General features: G+C 38.7%; 1 protein-coding gene across 41 annotated transcripts in view; it reads left to right on the plus strand.

The window, feature by feature from the left end:
• NRXN3 (neurexin 3) overlaps positions 1 to 14,146 on the plus strand; it is a 1,705,132-nt gene that overhangs the window by 1,299,073 nt on the left and 391,913 nt on the right. For all 41 annotated transcript variants that reach the window (XR_010130801.1, XR_010130802.1, XR_010130803.1 and 38 more), the window contains one exon: positions 1,290 to 1,471. Coding sequence is in view for 38 of the 41 variants with exons in the window: in XM_055361100.2 (XP_055217075.1) it covers positions 1,290 to 1,471 (182 nt within the window). In the remaining 3 variants the exon portion in view is untranslated. The remainder of the gene's footprint in view (positions 1 to 1,289; positions 1,472 to 14,146) is intronic.

Below are 14,146 nucleotides of genomic sequence, written 5' to 3' on the forward strand. Positions count from 1 at the left end.
TGAAATTAAAAATGTGTTTCTTGAAATGTACTTTTTATAATTTCTGAATTACAAATATTTTCTTTATTTTTATTCCCATTTGCTTTGTAAGTAGTTCTAAATTAATATATTCTTAGTAACTCCTGAGTTCATATGGATAATAGTAAAAACACAAGTAAAGAGTAAACATGCTGATAAACCCACTAATCATAATTGACAACTACCACTTGTCATGTTCAAATCTCATTATCCTGTGATGTTTTTTCTGTTTCTTGTATCTTCTTCCTAAGATTTAGTTTGAAAAAGGAAAAGAAAATGTATTTAATGCCAGATAAATACCACCACTAGGGAACAAAAAAAAGGTCCATTTTTAAAGGACTCCTGGAGGCCAGGTACGGTGGCTCACGCCTGTAATCTCAGCACTTTGGGAGGCCAAGGCAGTCGGATCACAAGGTCAGGAGATTGAGACCATTCTGGCTAACATGGTGAAACTCCGTCTCTACTAAAAATACAAAAAATTAGCCGGGCGTGGTGGCACGTGCCTGTAGTCCCAGCTACTCGGGAAGCTAAGGCAGGAGAATTGCTTGAACCCCGGAGGCAAAGGGTGCAGTGAGCCGAGGTTGCGCCACTGCACTCCAGCCTGGGCGACAGAGAGAGACTCCATCTCAGAAAGAAAGAAAGAAAAAAAAAAACTCCTAGAAATCATTTTTGTTACCATGTTTATAGCAACACAATAGTGAAATAGGCAAATGCATTTAGTCACATAACTTGGTTTTCTTGGGCCACTACTTTCTTTCCTGTGGGAGTGGGAGAAGGTACAAGCAGGAGAGACATGATGCTTTTGGACTGCTCTGTTACCTTCAGTTTTGTAAGGCTCCTGGCTCCACTGACCAGATTATGCTGATAGATAAGAGATAGGGGACTAGTTTTCTGCCTTGTGCCTGTCCTGGCCAAGATGCAAAATTAAGCCTACTGTTGAGGAAGACCAGAAAGTTGTTTATTGCAATGTACCCAGGCTCCCAGACTTAGGATGTTATTTACCCTCCACCGTTATGCAGCGGGAACTTAAGATGTTAAGAACGACTCTTACTAACATCTGCTTTGTTATGCATTCATTCTGCCTGCATCTTTAATTTGGGGTGATAGCTGCCATCAGAAGCTTTGGGAGCCGTTCCTCTCAGGAACCAAATACTGTCCCTTGGGGGACATTTCCTCTCTGCAGCTGTTCTGTGTAGGGTCTCAACAGTGTGCTACAGCTGGCTGTATGCAATATAGTGCCTTGATGTCTCCCTCTCTCCTTGCTTTTGCAGCTGGCGCTACGTACATCTTTGGGAAAAGCGGTGGGCTTATCCTCTACACCTGGCCAGCCAATGACAGGCCCAGCACGCGGTCTGACCGCCTTGCCGTGGGCTTCAGCACCACTGTGAAGGATGGCATCTTGGTCCGCATCGACAGTGCTCCAGGACTTGGTGACTTCCTCCAGCTTCACATAGTGAGTACCGGGCCTTGGCCTGGATTTTCTTATGTTACTGGTGGTCTGAGTTAGTGATTCAGGTAGACGCAGCAGAACATTCTAGATCAATATGGCAAAGGTGCACATGCTTATAAAAATTGTTTTCAGATGTGAACCATCATATTTACAGGGTTCCTGGGGGAAAAAAACTTAAAAACTCTTCCTTCTTCCCCATGTATATAGGGAGGAAAAAGAAATTCATTCTTTGCAGGCTCCCTTCCCAACTGTGTGGCTTGGCCTGTGGCAGAACATTTAGCAGACTTCTAGGGTATATTTAAGAGATTTACCTGGTGTGGATCTTACCTGGTGCAAGCAGCAAAGCCAAGTGGAATGTTAACAATCTCCTAGGCTGGGATTTGGCAAACCTTCTGTAAAGAGACGTATAGTAAATATTTTGGACTTTGCAGGTCAGATAGTCTCTCTCAGAGCTACTCAGTTCTGCCTTTGTAATGTGAAAGCAGCCACAGACAATACACTTTTTGAAATGCATGAGACTGTATTCCAATAAAAATGCATCTATAAAAACAAGCTGCAGGCCATAATTTAGTGACCCCTGTCCTAGGCTTCAAGCATCACTGTAGAGATGTAATAAATATGTGATAAAAACTGAGACCAGAGTGCCAGAGTGGGCGGGGCAAAAGGGAAACAGAACAGTGATCAAGAGTTGAGTAAATCATGTGTATTGCATACTCAACATTTTGCTTTTGGTCTTGTACATATGCGCTTAATAGCACTGCACCCTTAATCCCTGTAGATCATAAGAACACAGCAAAGGCTAAGAAATTAAAAATGATTTAGAAGAAAAAATTCTTTTGTTATAAGGATGGAAAATATTTTTACAGCAACAATTAACCCATTTTATCACCTGTGCAGTCTGCAGTTAAGAAAGTAGGCTAAAGAGAGATGTGATTCTCATCCATAAGTACCCAAAGTGCAGTCTCCAAGAGCAAAGAGAGGAATTGTTCTCATTAGTTAGCAATGACAAGGCTAGAAAGAATGGATTTAATTTGGAGCAATAAGAATTTAGTTTAAATAGCAGGAGGAAAAGGCAGTTAAGAAAAAAGATCAACTGGGGATTACTACCAACCTCCAAAAAGGAGGAAAAGGAACATTGATTAGGAATCTCTGAATCAGAGTTTTGCTAATGTGCAGGTGTATAGAGAGAAGCAGAGGATACAATTTCATTGCTGGTCTCTGGAGTTGGAGATGGCTGGCCGGAATCATGCATGACAAGCCCAGCTCCCACAGCAGTGCGCATGTCTGACGCTTGCTCTTCCAGCATGCCTTGGAAATGAGAGCAGCTTAAAGTCCTAGGCTTGAGCTGGAAGTCGGTCTAGACCCAGTATAAGCCAGATCAGGGCAAGACTCTGCTTAGGAGCTTAAGGAAGAACTGGTTAGAGATGATCACCTTCAAAATGTGGTGGAGGAGTCTTGAATAGAGTTGTGAACTTTTCAATTTTTTCTCAGATGCTTCAGGAACCATATGGTGCTATGAGCCTGAGCTAACACATTTTAAAAAGCTATGCCAAGGAGCAAAAAGAAAGGCAGCCATACTTACTACACTTTATCTTTATTTGGCCTCTAAGAACCACCATAATTTACAAAACTCTGTGAGATTTATGCTACATATAACTTAATGACTATTTCATGGCGGCTATAACTAGGCTATTATTACCAGCTCACTTGCATTTCCACAGTGATTTATCTTCTTTTTTTGTTCATTGTGACTGCCTAAGAAAAATATGATTTGGCACAGACATGAGCATCTTTTTGAGTCAAATAGTGTACTATTGTTTAATCCATTCCTGCTCATTCATGTTTTGTAGAACATCTCCACTTTTAAGAGAGAGGTTTTCCTATTTTCTGATGGTTTACTTGAAATTAGCAGTGTTTTAATAAAATTGTCATGCAGGTTTTGGTAACTTCTAGGAAGAACCAGAACATTCCAGTATATTCCAAAATGCCATTATAAAGTTCTGTCATTTCTTTGGGGTCTTTGAAAAGTGAATGCTCTAAACATACTTTGAGATTCCAGTAACATCCATTGAGTGTATTTATTAGTGTGTGTATTCTGTATAAGCATACCCATTAGATTTGACATAGTATAATATTATTTTCTTTGTATGAGCAAAATTACCAGACATTTTATATCAAAATGTGAAGAGCCCCCTGGGATACTGTAGACACTTGGGTGATACAGCCGATTGCTTAAACGTTCTGTGAAAGCCCAGTAGATTTTCCTCCAAATCTTAGATTAGGAAATGATGTCACCTGACCCTTTCAGGAAAAAGGAAAAAGGGATCCTATGCTGTGGGGAATCTGTGTGATTCTAGAGTGACCCTGACATGTTCATGGCCCTCTCGAGCACCAGGCCCCTTCATGGGTCTAGTCATTTGAAGCCATATTTTATTTCCTTGCAGATTATCTTTTTGTCTACTCTGAAGAAGGCAGGTTTCTTATCATACTTGAAAGTAAAGAAATCTAAGTAGAAGACTGAATGGCTTAATTATGAAACCAGCTTTTTGTTTTGGACATTTAAGTAGATACATCAGGGAAACAAAGCCATAAATACTTATTAAGATACTTTTATAACTTTTACAATCTGTAAAAGTCGGTTCTGTTTGTTGAATGGTTTGTTTTCTTGTACTAAAGAAAATTACTGAAGAGAGAAAGAGCTTTGGGGCCATTAATGAAAGTGGAAGGGATTGAGCATAAGGCAGAAGATGCTATTTCACCTTACAGTTTGCCTAGAAGAGAAACCTCCTGCGAAAAAGAAAAAGTGATAGAAGACACAAGGGGGAGATGAAAGCAGGTGGTTTACTCAGTTTTTTTTACTGCTATAACAGAATACTTGAGATGTGATAATTTATAAGGAACATAAATTAATTTCTCACAGTTCTGGAGGCTGGGAAGTCTAAGATCAAGGTACTGGCAGGTCTGGTGTCTTGTGAGGGCCCAGTCTTCACCTCTAAGGCGAGCACTGCATCCTCAGAAGGGGAGGAACCCCATGTTTTCACATGGCAGAAGGGCAGAAAGAGTGAACCCACTCTTGCAAGCCCTTTTTAGGATAGCATTAGGCAGAGCCCTCATGACCTAAGCGCTTTCCAAAGGTCATACCTCCCAACACTGTGGCATCGGTGATCAAGTTTCCAGCACATGGAATTTTGGGAGACACATTCAGAGCACAGCAGCGGAATATATTCCAGGGATAAGGGAAGAGGACAGGGCTCTGCCTACCGATGTGCTTCAACAAGGGATTACATGGGTGCAAAGCTTCATTCTTTGAATATGAGTGTTCGTTATAAAATAACAACAACAATAAAAACCTAAAGTACTTTGGTGCTACTTCTGAGTGGTGATCAGGCTAGTAAAGTTGGTCAAAAACAAAGTACAAACTCCAAAATTAGCCAGCGGTGTATATGTGTGTGTGTGTGTGTGAGAGAGAGAGAGAGAGAAAGAGAGAGTGTGTGTGTGTGAGAGAGAGAGAGAGAAAGAGAGAGAGAGAAAGAGAGAGAGAGAGTGTGTGTGTGTGTGTGTGTGTGTGTGTGTGTGTTGGGGAGAAGGAGAAGAGACAAAGAAAGTTTGTATTTTTTTAACTTTCAAAGAAGACAATTCCTAGAAATTCCTGAAGTGTTTTGAGCAACATCAACATTGTCGTTGGAATATTTCCTTTTTACCCCCAAGTGGACTTATTTGAAGGAAGAGAAAATGCTCTTCCAAGAACACTAGAGAGCCTGACCCTGGGGTAAGCACCCACTCTAGAATAGCCCCAGGGCAGGAGTGGCAAATAGGCTTCATCTTGCCTGAAAATTCTCAGTGCCTCACTCTCTCTCTTCAAGCTTTACACCAGGAAGATTTATGAGAACAGCAGGCAAATCCACAGGTAGGAGATCTAGCTTTCATTAGTCATGTCTGCCACATGTGCAGATGTGAGGTTTTGTGAACGTGCACTACACATTCATCACATCTGCTTTAAGCTCCACAGTATTCCTCCACACGTGCTCCAATTTTCCCATTTCTTTTCCTTTGTTATCCTGAAATCCCTATGTATTAAAATTTCTTTAGAAAAGCAGTATCTTAAGCTCATGTTGCACTGCAAGTCCTGGAATGATTTATTAATTCATCTGAAGTAGTCAATCTTATTGCCATCCTTCTCATACCAGCCTAAAGTCAGCTCCTGTGACAGAATTTAAGTTTTGATAGGAGAGTTGGACAGAAAGGAAGAAAAGTGGCCATGGCTAGTTTGGGGATGTGCAATGTTGTGTGGGATGGTAGAAATGAGTGGGAAAACTTGGGCAAAATGAAGGCATTTGTGTCCTATATTGAGTAATTGGGGCAAATGAAGAAAGGGTCACCAAGACGGTTGAGTGCTATGAGCACTTTTCTTCTTTTATGTATGTATTTTAAGTTCAGGGGTACAAGTGCAGGTTTGTAGGCTTGTTACATAGGTAAGCTCGTGTCATGGGGGTTTGTTGTACAGATTTTATTTCATCGCCCAGGTATTAAGCTTAGTATCCATTAGTTATTTTTCTTGATCCTCTCCCTCCTCTCACCCTCCACCCTCCCAAAGGCCCCAGTGTGTGTTGTTCTCCTCTATGTGTCCATGTGTTCTTATCACTTAGCTTCCACTTATAAGGGAGAACATGCAGTATTTGGTTTTCTGTTCCTGTGTTACTTTGCTAAAGATGATGGCCTCCAGCTCCATCCATGTCCCTGCAAAGAACATGATTTCATTCTTTTTTGTGGCTGAAGAGCACATTTTTTCTATTTCATGATTTGCTCAGATTGTCTTTCATTCTGGCCAAGGGAGCAGAGGCTCTTATTTCTCTTGCTACTTTCTTTTAAACCTAAAGTCTTCCCACTCATCTGGGCCTTATAAAAGTTAAATAGGTTTTGACAAAAAGTGTTGAACAACACAGGCCTTTGGTCATTTTAAAAAATCAGAGAGGGCCAGGAGATAAAAATGATTTAGAAATTGCTTGCTTCAAATTAACTAACATTTCTTTGTTTTTGGTTCACATTCCATGATGCAATGTTTTCTGAATGAATTATAAACTGTTATATTAATAAAATTTTGAATTAAGCATGTTTGAAAAAGGCAAAGAGATCTTTGTTGAAGTATATGTGCATGAAATGAGATTCTGTAAAGCGAGGGTGTCTTAGGGTAGAGGAACTTTTTAAAATCTATTTCAAATGTTAGTTTCCTTCCATTGAAATCGATTGTTGAGGAATTAAAGCTCAATTTTGGAGAAAAGCTGCTATCGCTTGCGAGTGACATCTGCCTATTGACCCCACATCTAGGCTTTATGGAGCGGTGTCATGTTACACTCACATTCATTTATACAACAGGGCAAAAAAACTGAATAGGACTAGAGAAGAGATTAGCATGAAGTGCTTGTTATTACTATCATGAAACTCTTGTCAACCTCTTTCACCATCTACAAAATAGAAGGTCAGGGAGAACTGGGCAATAATTAGCTTCCCTTTATGTAGTTAATGCTGAGTGTAAAAAAGACATCCTATTAATTTCTTTCTCCCTGTATGTAATTTACAGTAAATCCTCTTGGATTCATTTTTTAATTATGAGCCTTTCAGAAACAGTGAAAATTTATGTGTTAAGATATCTGTTTTGTTTGACAAGAATCTATAACCTTCCCCAACTATTTCCTTCCTGACTTGAAATGTAGATTGTTACATACACGAGGATGAGGGGCAGACAAAGAACTGCTGTCCAGACTGACCCCCATTTCACGGTGGCAAAGTGTTCTCCTTCCAAAAACTGGAACTTTGAAAACAGATTGATAATATTCTATCAGTGTCATATTTGGGGAAATTGGATATTTATTAAGTTTCACTTGTATATTATTGTTTTTACATAATTTATAGCACCCAACGAGAGTCCTGTAGAATAAATGGAAGTAAAGCTGAATGGTGATGAATGGTCTGTTCCTCCCATCTATTGCATTTATAAATTGCCAGCCTGGATGCTTCATTTGGGCTGTCTCTATGTGGGATATTTACAGTAAACCATCAGCATCTGCTGGGATAGTCCTTAGTAAGGTTAGGTGGCTGTTAGCTTAGATTCATCTCTGGGTTTGGCCAGTGACAGAATTGGATTTAAGTCAAGAACTGTATTTGGGGAACTTTCCAGTGGAGTACAGAAGAATGTTGGTGTTTTTGAGACTGGTAATGCAAATAAAAAAGGAACGAACAAGAAAACAACAGAGGTATCCAACAGATGCAATTTCGTTTCCCATGGAGTGCTGTGCACTGCAGGTTGACTCGGTATTTCCTTCCATCGCTATTTGCTCTTAGTGAAAAAGACCTCTTTGGGTTTTCTGAGCTTAGGAGTTTTTCCAGATCATTAGCCACCTATACGGAGAGGACCTGCTGGGCATTGTCTCTCCAGCTTTCAGCTTAGCCATGCTATCCCAGCAGAGTCAGAGAAGAAGGTGGGAGAAGGGAGTAGAAGTGATGATTGGATGAGGTGACTGCTTATGTAACCTGGACCAGAGGCAGCTCTCTGCAGGGGAGCTGGTGTGTGTTTTCTCAGATCTCTATTATTCCCATGATATTTCTATCTAAATCTGTTTACTTTGATTCCACACATGGTTTTGAGAGGCAGCAAGCCATATTAGAAAGATGTGCTTAATTTGAAACCAAAAAAAAGTTGGATTTGAGTTCCATTTCTCAATCCATTTCTGTCAGTGAGCTATGTGACTTTCAGCAAGTCATTCTACTACTTGGAGCTTCAGCTTCCTCTTCTTATAAATGGGCATAAAATATTATGTTGCAGGGTTTTCTCAAAGATCAAGTGAAATAAAATGTTTAGAAGCTGTTCATTATCAGCAAAACACTGCACTAATGGAGAATGGTGGTTTTCCTAATAAAATGGGTGCTGTAGAGGTGATGACTGCATTAGAGAAACATATATAGAAGGAAAGTTTTAGTTTAATTGTTTGTATAAGTCTGCTTGGACTTTTTAGGCAAAATTTTTTAATTTCTGTTTCATCTGATCAAATGTCAATTTTATGAATTAACCAGATTCACAATGAAGACTTTTGGAGCATCTCTTTAGCATAAAGTGAAGAAGCAGTTACCTCTGAGGGAATTTAGGTCATGACCTTGGTTAGGTCAATAGGATAAGTGACCCTATAGCCTCCTTGGTGTCTCATTATATAGCGTTGTGTCTCTATCCCTGTTACAAGATGATAATGCATTGCGCTTCTATTCTCTTTAGTATAAGCTTCCAAAGGGCTCTAGACTCAGCAGTGAAATTGTCGCCTGCCTTGCCCTGAAGTTTATTCTTTAATTTTATTGACCATGGGAAATGGGAATATGCCACTTCGCATGAAAACAGGGAAAGAAGAGAAGAAGGAAGAGAGGGAAAGAGGAGGAGGAAGAAGGAGGAGAATAAGGAAAGTAAAAGAGCAAGAAGAAGATGACAATAGCCATGACCATCACCACCACCAATAGAAGTAGTAGCAGTAGGAAAGCAAAACCTTTCTAGAGAGGCCTAGTATCAAAACGGTTTTAGACTCTCCTTGGGTACCAGATAAAGTCACAAAGGGCTTGGTCGTATACTCGGGGATAGAGCCCCCAAAAAATGTTGCCAGAACCAAAGTCCTAATGGAGGTACAGCCAGACTGTAGGGAGCTAAGTAGGTCTTGCCACCAAGTACACTGGAAACCTAAAACCAGAAATACAAACAGAAATACTTCATAGATTTGGATTCCCCAAAATATGAAGGAAAAGTGAATTATAAATTTACTATGCAAATGAAATGTACAATAATGCAATCATAAAAATCAAGTTGACAAAGTGTGTGGAAAATAGGTTATGGCTGATAGGAAATTATGAGAAGGAAAGGCCAAATGGCTATATCTTTCTCATTTATGGTTCATACAAGAGCCCTTAGACTGTTAGTTAATGACAGTTATGTTTCAGAATCCTCAATGCATACAAATAAGAATTTTGAAAAACTAAGATGAAGAGAATTTAGCTCCTGAGCATCATTCATTTTATATATATATAAATTGAGTTTTTATTATGTGTCAGGAAAAGTGCTGTGTGTTGAGGGTACTGTGACCAACCTTGGCTTGCATAGCATAAACAGGCTTGAGAGGCCACAACAATTACAAAAACAAGAAATTAGGTTTTCTACTCATTATGAGGTGATGTATATACAACTCTTGCACAACTCCTGGCATATAGTGAGCTTTCAATCATGGATAGATTTTGATATTATTGGTACTCAAAGATTTTTCTTCAACTAACTCATTTTAACTCAAAAACTTGTTATATTTTATTTTCCTAAGCAATGAATAAACTTTAATCAGGCCTCTGAAATTTGAAATGAAGCAATATAAAATTCTAAGGAGCTGGGATGTTACTGATTTAAAGACAGCTGGGTGGCATATATACTGGGTTATTGCAGTTATCAAGCTAGCTGAATAAGTTCTGAATAGCAGAAGCTTTTTAGATATATGAATCTAAAATGCAACAAGCAATGCAAACTCTAAGTGCCATCATGTGAGTGCTGGGGCTCACAGGACTTAATGCCAAGCCTCCCTTAACACCATCAGTTGGATGAATTATCTCATTGACCCACCGCTTACGCTGCTACTTGTCATTACTCCTGGGGTATTGTTCAGTGCAACAGGGCAAGAAATAACTCATTGACTCCCTGAAGCTATAGATGATGGATTTTAGATCCCTAGCTGTATTCAGAAGACATAGGAGCTCAGTGTATTGATGGGGGAATTCATTAGCCACCCACTCCACAGAATCAGTTTCTTAGATCCTGGTGCTATCACTGCTGCTGTTGCAACTTGTTAGTGTTTCAGGGACAGACGTCAGAGGGAACTGTATAGCTACATTAGCCTCACAGATAGTACCGACAGCCAGACCTGTCATTTCCTGGCCTGCGATGACACCTCTGGAGCCTAGAATCACTTAAAGACATTTAGATAGGCCCTGTTGATCCGACCAAGCTAACCTTCATCCTGAAATCAATTCATACTCAGGATGACAGGAAATGAGTTGTCATTAAGGCTCATATTCTATTTTTGAGTCCTTAGTTAACCTCTTATAATTCAGTTTATTTTTCCTCCTCCATTTCTGTAAAATGGCAGGTAATTTAATGACATAGATTATTACTTCCTACATTTACTCGGGAGCATGTGTTTCAGAGACCATCTTACATTGATACCATTACTATCACTTTCCGCTAATATTGATTGACAAAATACCAGGTACCAGACACTGTGCAAGAACTTTGTTTACACTGTCTTATAATGAGCTCACGACCACTCAGTGAGGTAGTCACTATTAATATCCTCATTTTATAATTGGGGCAACTAAAGTTTGAAGAAGCTAAAGCATTTTCCCAAGATAGCACTACTAATAAACAGCTGAATGGGTTCAAATGCAATTCTGATCCTTAATTACTATTACACCCCTAATGAAAGTTTTAGAATAGAAAGCATAGTGGCAATAATTTTAACTCAATTCATACTTATGAAACAGCAATTTACTTGGGATTATTAGAGATGTGAAGAAAGTTAACATCTAGCTGGGGGGTAGGGGGGAATGAAAATCATATGTACGAATCTTTTTAAAAACAGAATCAGCTATATACCAAAGAAGGTAAAAATACTGCTGGTTGCTGAGATTTTTTTTTTAATGTACATAGATGGGATGGGACAGATTTTGACTAGTGGAATCTGAAGAAAGAGCATACCTGATGACGATACCAGCATGAGTGTTGTATCAAAGGAAATACAGGATGTGTTCTCAAATTCATGAATTCAATTGGACCAGAATGAATGGCATAAGAAAAGAGGCAGGTAATATGGATTAGCACAAAGAACATATGATTTAGGGGCAGTTGGTCTCTGATTCAAGGTCTAGTTCTGCCTCCAACTAGTTCTGTAGCCTTGGATGAACTATTTGACTGCTCCGTAAAATGCAGATGGCAATAATGCCAATTTGTAGCTCTGTGAATATTTATAACCTATGGAAAAATGCCCAATGAATTATCTGGTACATAGCGGATGTTCCATTAATGATAGCCATGTTCTTGTGTTTTCTTTGGTTTTCTTCCCAGGTACTTTAGGGACATAGTGTAGAAGATCTGAGTTTTATACCGATGATCGATTGTTTCTGAAAGCAAAAGGAAGACATTTAAAGATTTTTTTAGAAGAAGATGAAATGCCCAGCACTTAATTTTTAGGGAGATTATTTTGGCTCTGTTAAAAGAATGTTGTTCAGTGGGTTCAAGGAAAACAGCAGGGTCTTGAGTAAGTGTTTCTAGAGAAACGTTTTTAAAGACTTATTCTATGATGATGCATATAGGAAGGTAATGAGGATAAAACCAAAGAACAGTTCAGAGATTGAATCGGCAGGTGTTGTCAGCTGGTTGGATTAAAAAGGAGAGAACTGAGAAATGTCTAGATTGGGAAGGTTGTGATTTCATTACCAAAAACAAAACAGGGGACAGATAAGTAAAACAGATAAGAGTTTGACTTTAGTGATGCAAAACATAAGGCATCCAAGAGCCAGGCTATTGAAATTTCCAATTGGAAATACATGATGAACTCAGAGGAGAGATAAGGGCTAGAGGTGGGGGCCTAGAGAATTCACAGCTTGGCAGTGACAGTGGAAGGTTTAAGGAGTGCTAATGTCTCAAGGGAGATGAATAGGAACTTGGGAAATATATACATATTTTTATATATTTAAATATATATTTTTTATATATTTATACAAATATAATTTTATATATTTATACAAATATATATATAATGTATATTAAATATATACATATACAAGATAAAGGAGGAAAGGAATAGAACTAAAAAGGAAAGGCTAGAGGGTAGGGGATAACCTAGATGGTGAAGTTTTACAGAAATCAAAACAATTGAGAGACTTCCAAACACAAGTTGTTCCAGAGCTGTTTTTTCTATACCTGTTAGGCCTCTTTCATCTGAAATCAGTTTATAGAGATGTCTTCTTCATCTTTATTGGTATTTATTATGGTGTAATCTTTGCCATTTCAGTCCTCTTACCAGTATTCTGCATTTCTTCTCTGTCACGGGCATCATTAACTTTGAGCCAGAGGACCCAGCATCTACTCCTAGAGAGCTGCCACCAATTAGCAGTTACCCTATGTAAATGGTAGAGGTGTAGCTACTATTCTGCCACCCTCGTAATATTGTGGGAAAAATCCAATGACAGAATGCAAGTGAACATGCCATGTCATCATTGAAAAGTCCTACAAAATAAATAAGGTTGTTTTTATATCAATATTGGTATACCTACCACTCAGCAGAGCTCTTGGTACCTAAGGAGATGGTGATTGGAGACCTGGAAATGAAGACCAAAGAGATGCTGAGATGGTTGTAGTTTCCAATAGGAAGATTAGCAACCAGGCAAGTGGAAGATCAGAGCCCAAATGTGAGTGGCTCAACTGCTGGACCCTGTAAGCTGTTGTGGTTCTCAAGTGATGTCCTTATCTGGTTCATCTCTCAGTTCTTGGCACCTCACCTTTTGGAGCTTCAGTCTGGAAAGGGCAATTCGGATTTAAATCATACTGCAGTTTCCTAAATAGAACAAATCCCCTGATCCTAGTGATCATGTGCAGTGAGGCATGGAATCTGATTACCCTTATCATTATGTTAGCTTGGATAGCTACAAACGTTACTAATGGTTATGAAATTATCTAGCCCTTTATTAAGTGCAAAAGGTAGTACTTAGGTTACTAAACTTTTTTGAAAATGATTCCGCTGGCTGACTTTTCACGGCTGAAAACCCATATTCTTATCTGTGGAGTGTATCTTTTTGTAATCACATTTGCATTTGCTGTTTTTTTAATTGTCCAGGCAGTATGTTAGCCATTTTGTGTCTATCAGCCCATTTAGTCCTGACAACACTGTTAAACTAGTGGTATTACCTCTATTTTATGAAGTAAAAAATTAAGCCTAAGAGGATTAAGTAACCATTTGTTAAAGGTGTTAAGGAAAGAAAAGAGGACTTAGACTTAATCATTGATATGTTTGTTTCCAGTGTCATAGATATAGATATATACTGCTTTTCATAATTTTCTATTCAATATAATATAATATATATGTAATATATGTTGGGTGTGTTGAATTTAGCAGGACCTGTAATATTTATTTAAATCCACAGTTAAGAATGATAAACAGGAATAGAGAATGGAACACAGAATTTTGGCTAAAGCAGCATACATAACTTAAAATAAGTCACTTTCTTTTTGGATTCAAAGAAACTCATTTTACATTACATTTTTTGCTTCCCAGTATTTGTTTTTCTCAACGACGTTAAGGCACCTAATTACCCCCAAGCCACTTTCTTAAATACTCCTATGCAAAATGAAAAGATTGGCCTGGAGACTAATCTGAGGTTTTGAATGCAGTGCGGTAGAATAAGTGTTTTAGAGGTAACTTTAGTTCCCAAATCTCAATAAAAACACTTCCAAATTTAGTGTATCAAAGAAAAGATTATTGGATAATGCATTCTCATCTTTCAGTGTATGATAAATGCCATATCAGAAGTCCTCAAATACTCTTGATTAAAAACGCTAAATGATCTCAAATAACACAAAAACCCATTTATTCCTACTGGAGTCAGTATTTA

Source organism: Gorilla gorilla, chromosome 15 (assembly GCF_029281585.2).
Source record: "Gorilla gorilla gorilla isolate KB3781 chromosome 15, NHGRI_mGorGor1-v2.1_pri, whole genome shotgun sequence".
NCBI lineage: Eukaryota > Metazoa > Chordata > Mammalia > Primates > Hominidae > Gorilla > Gorilla gorilla.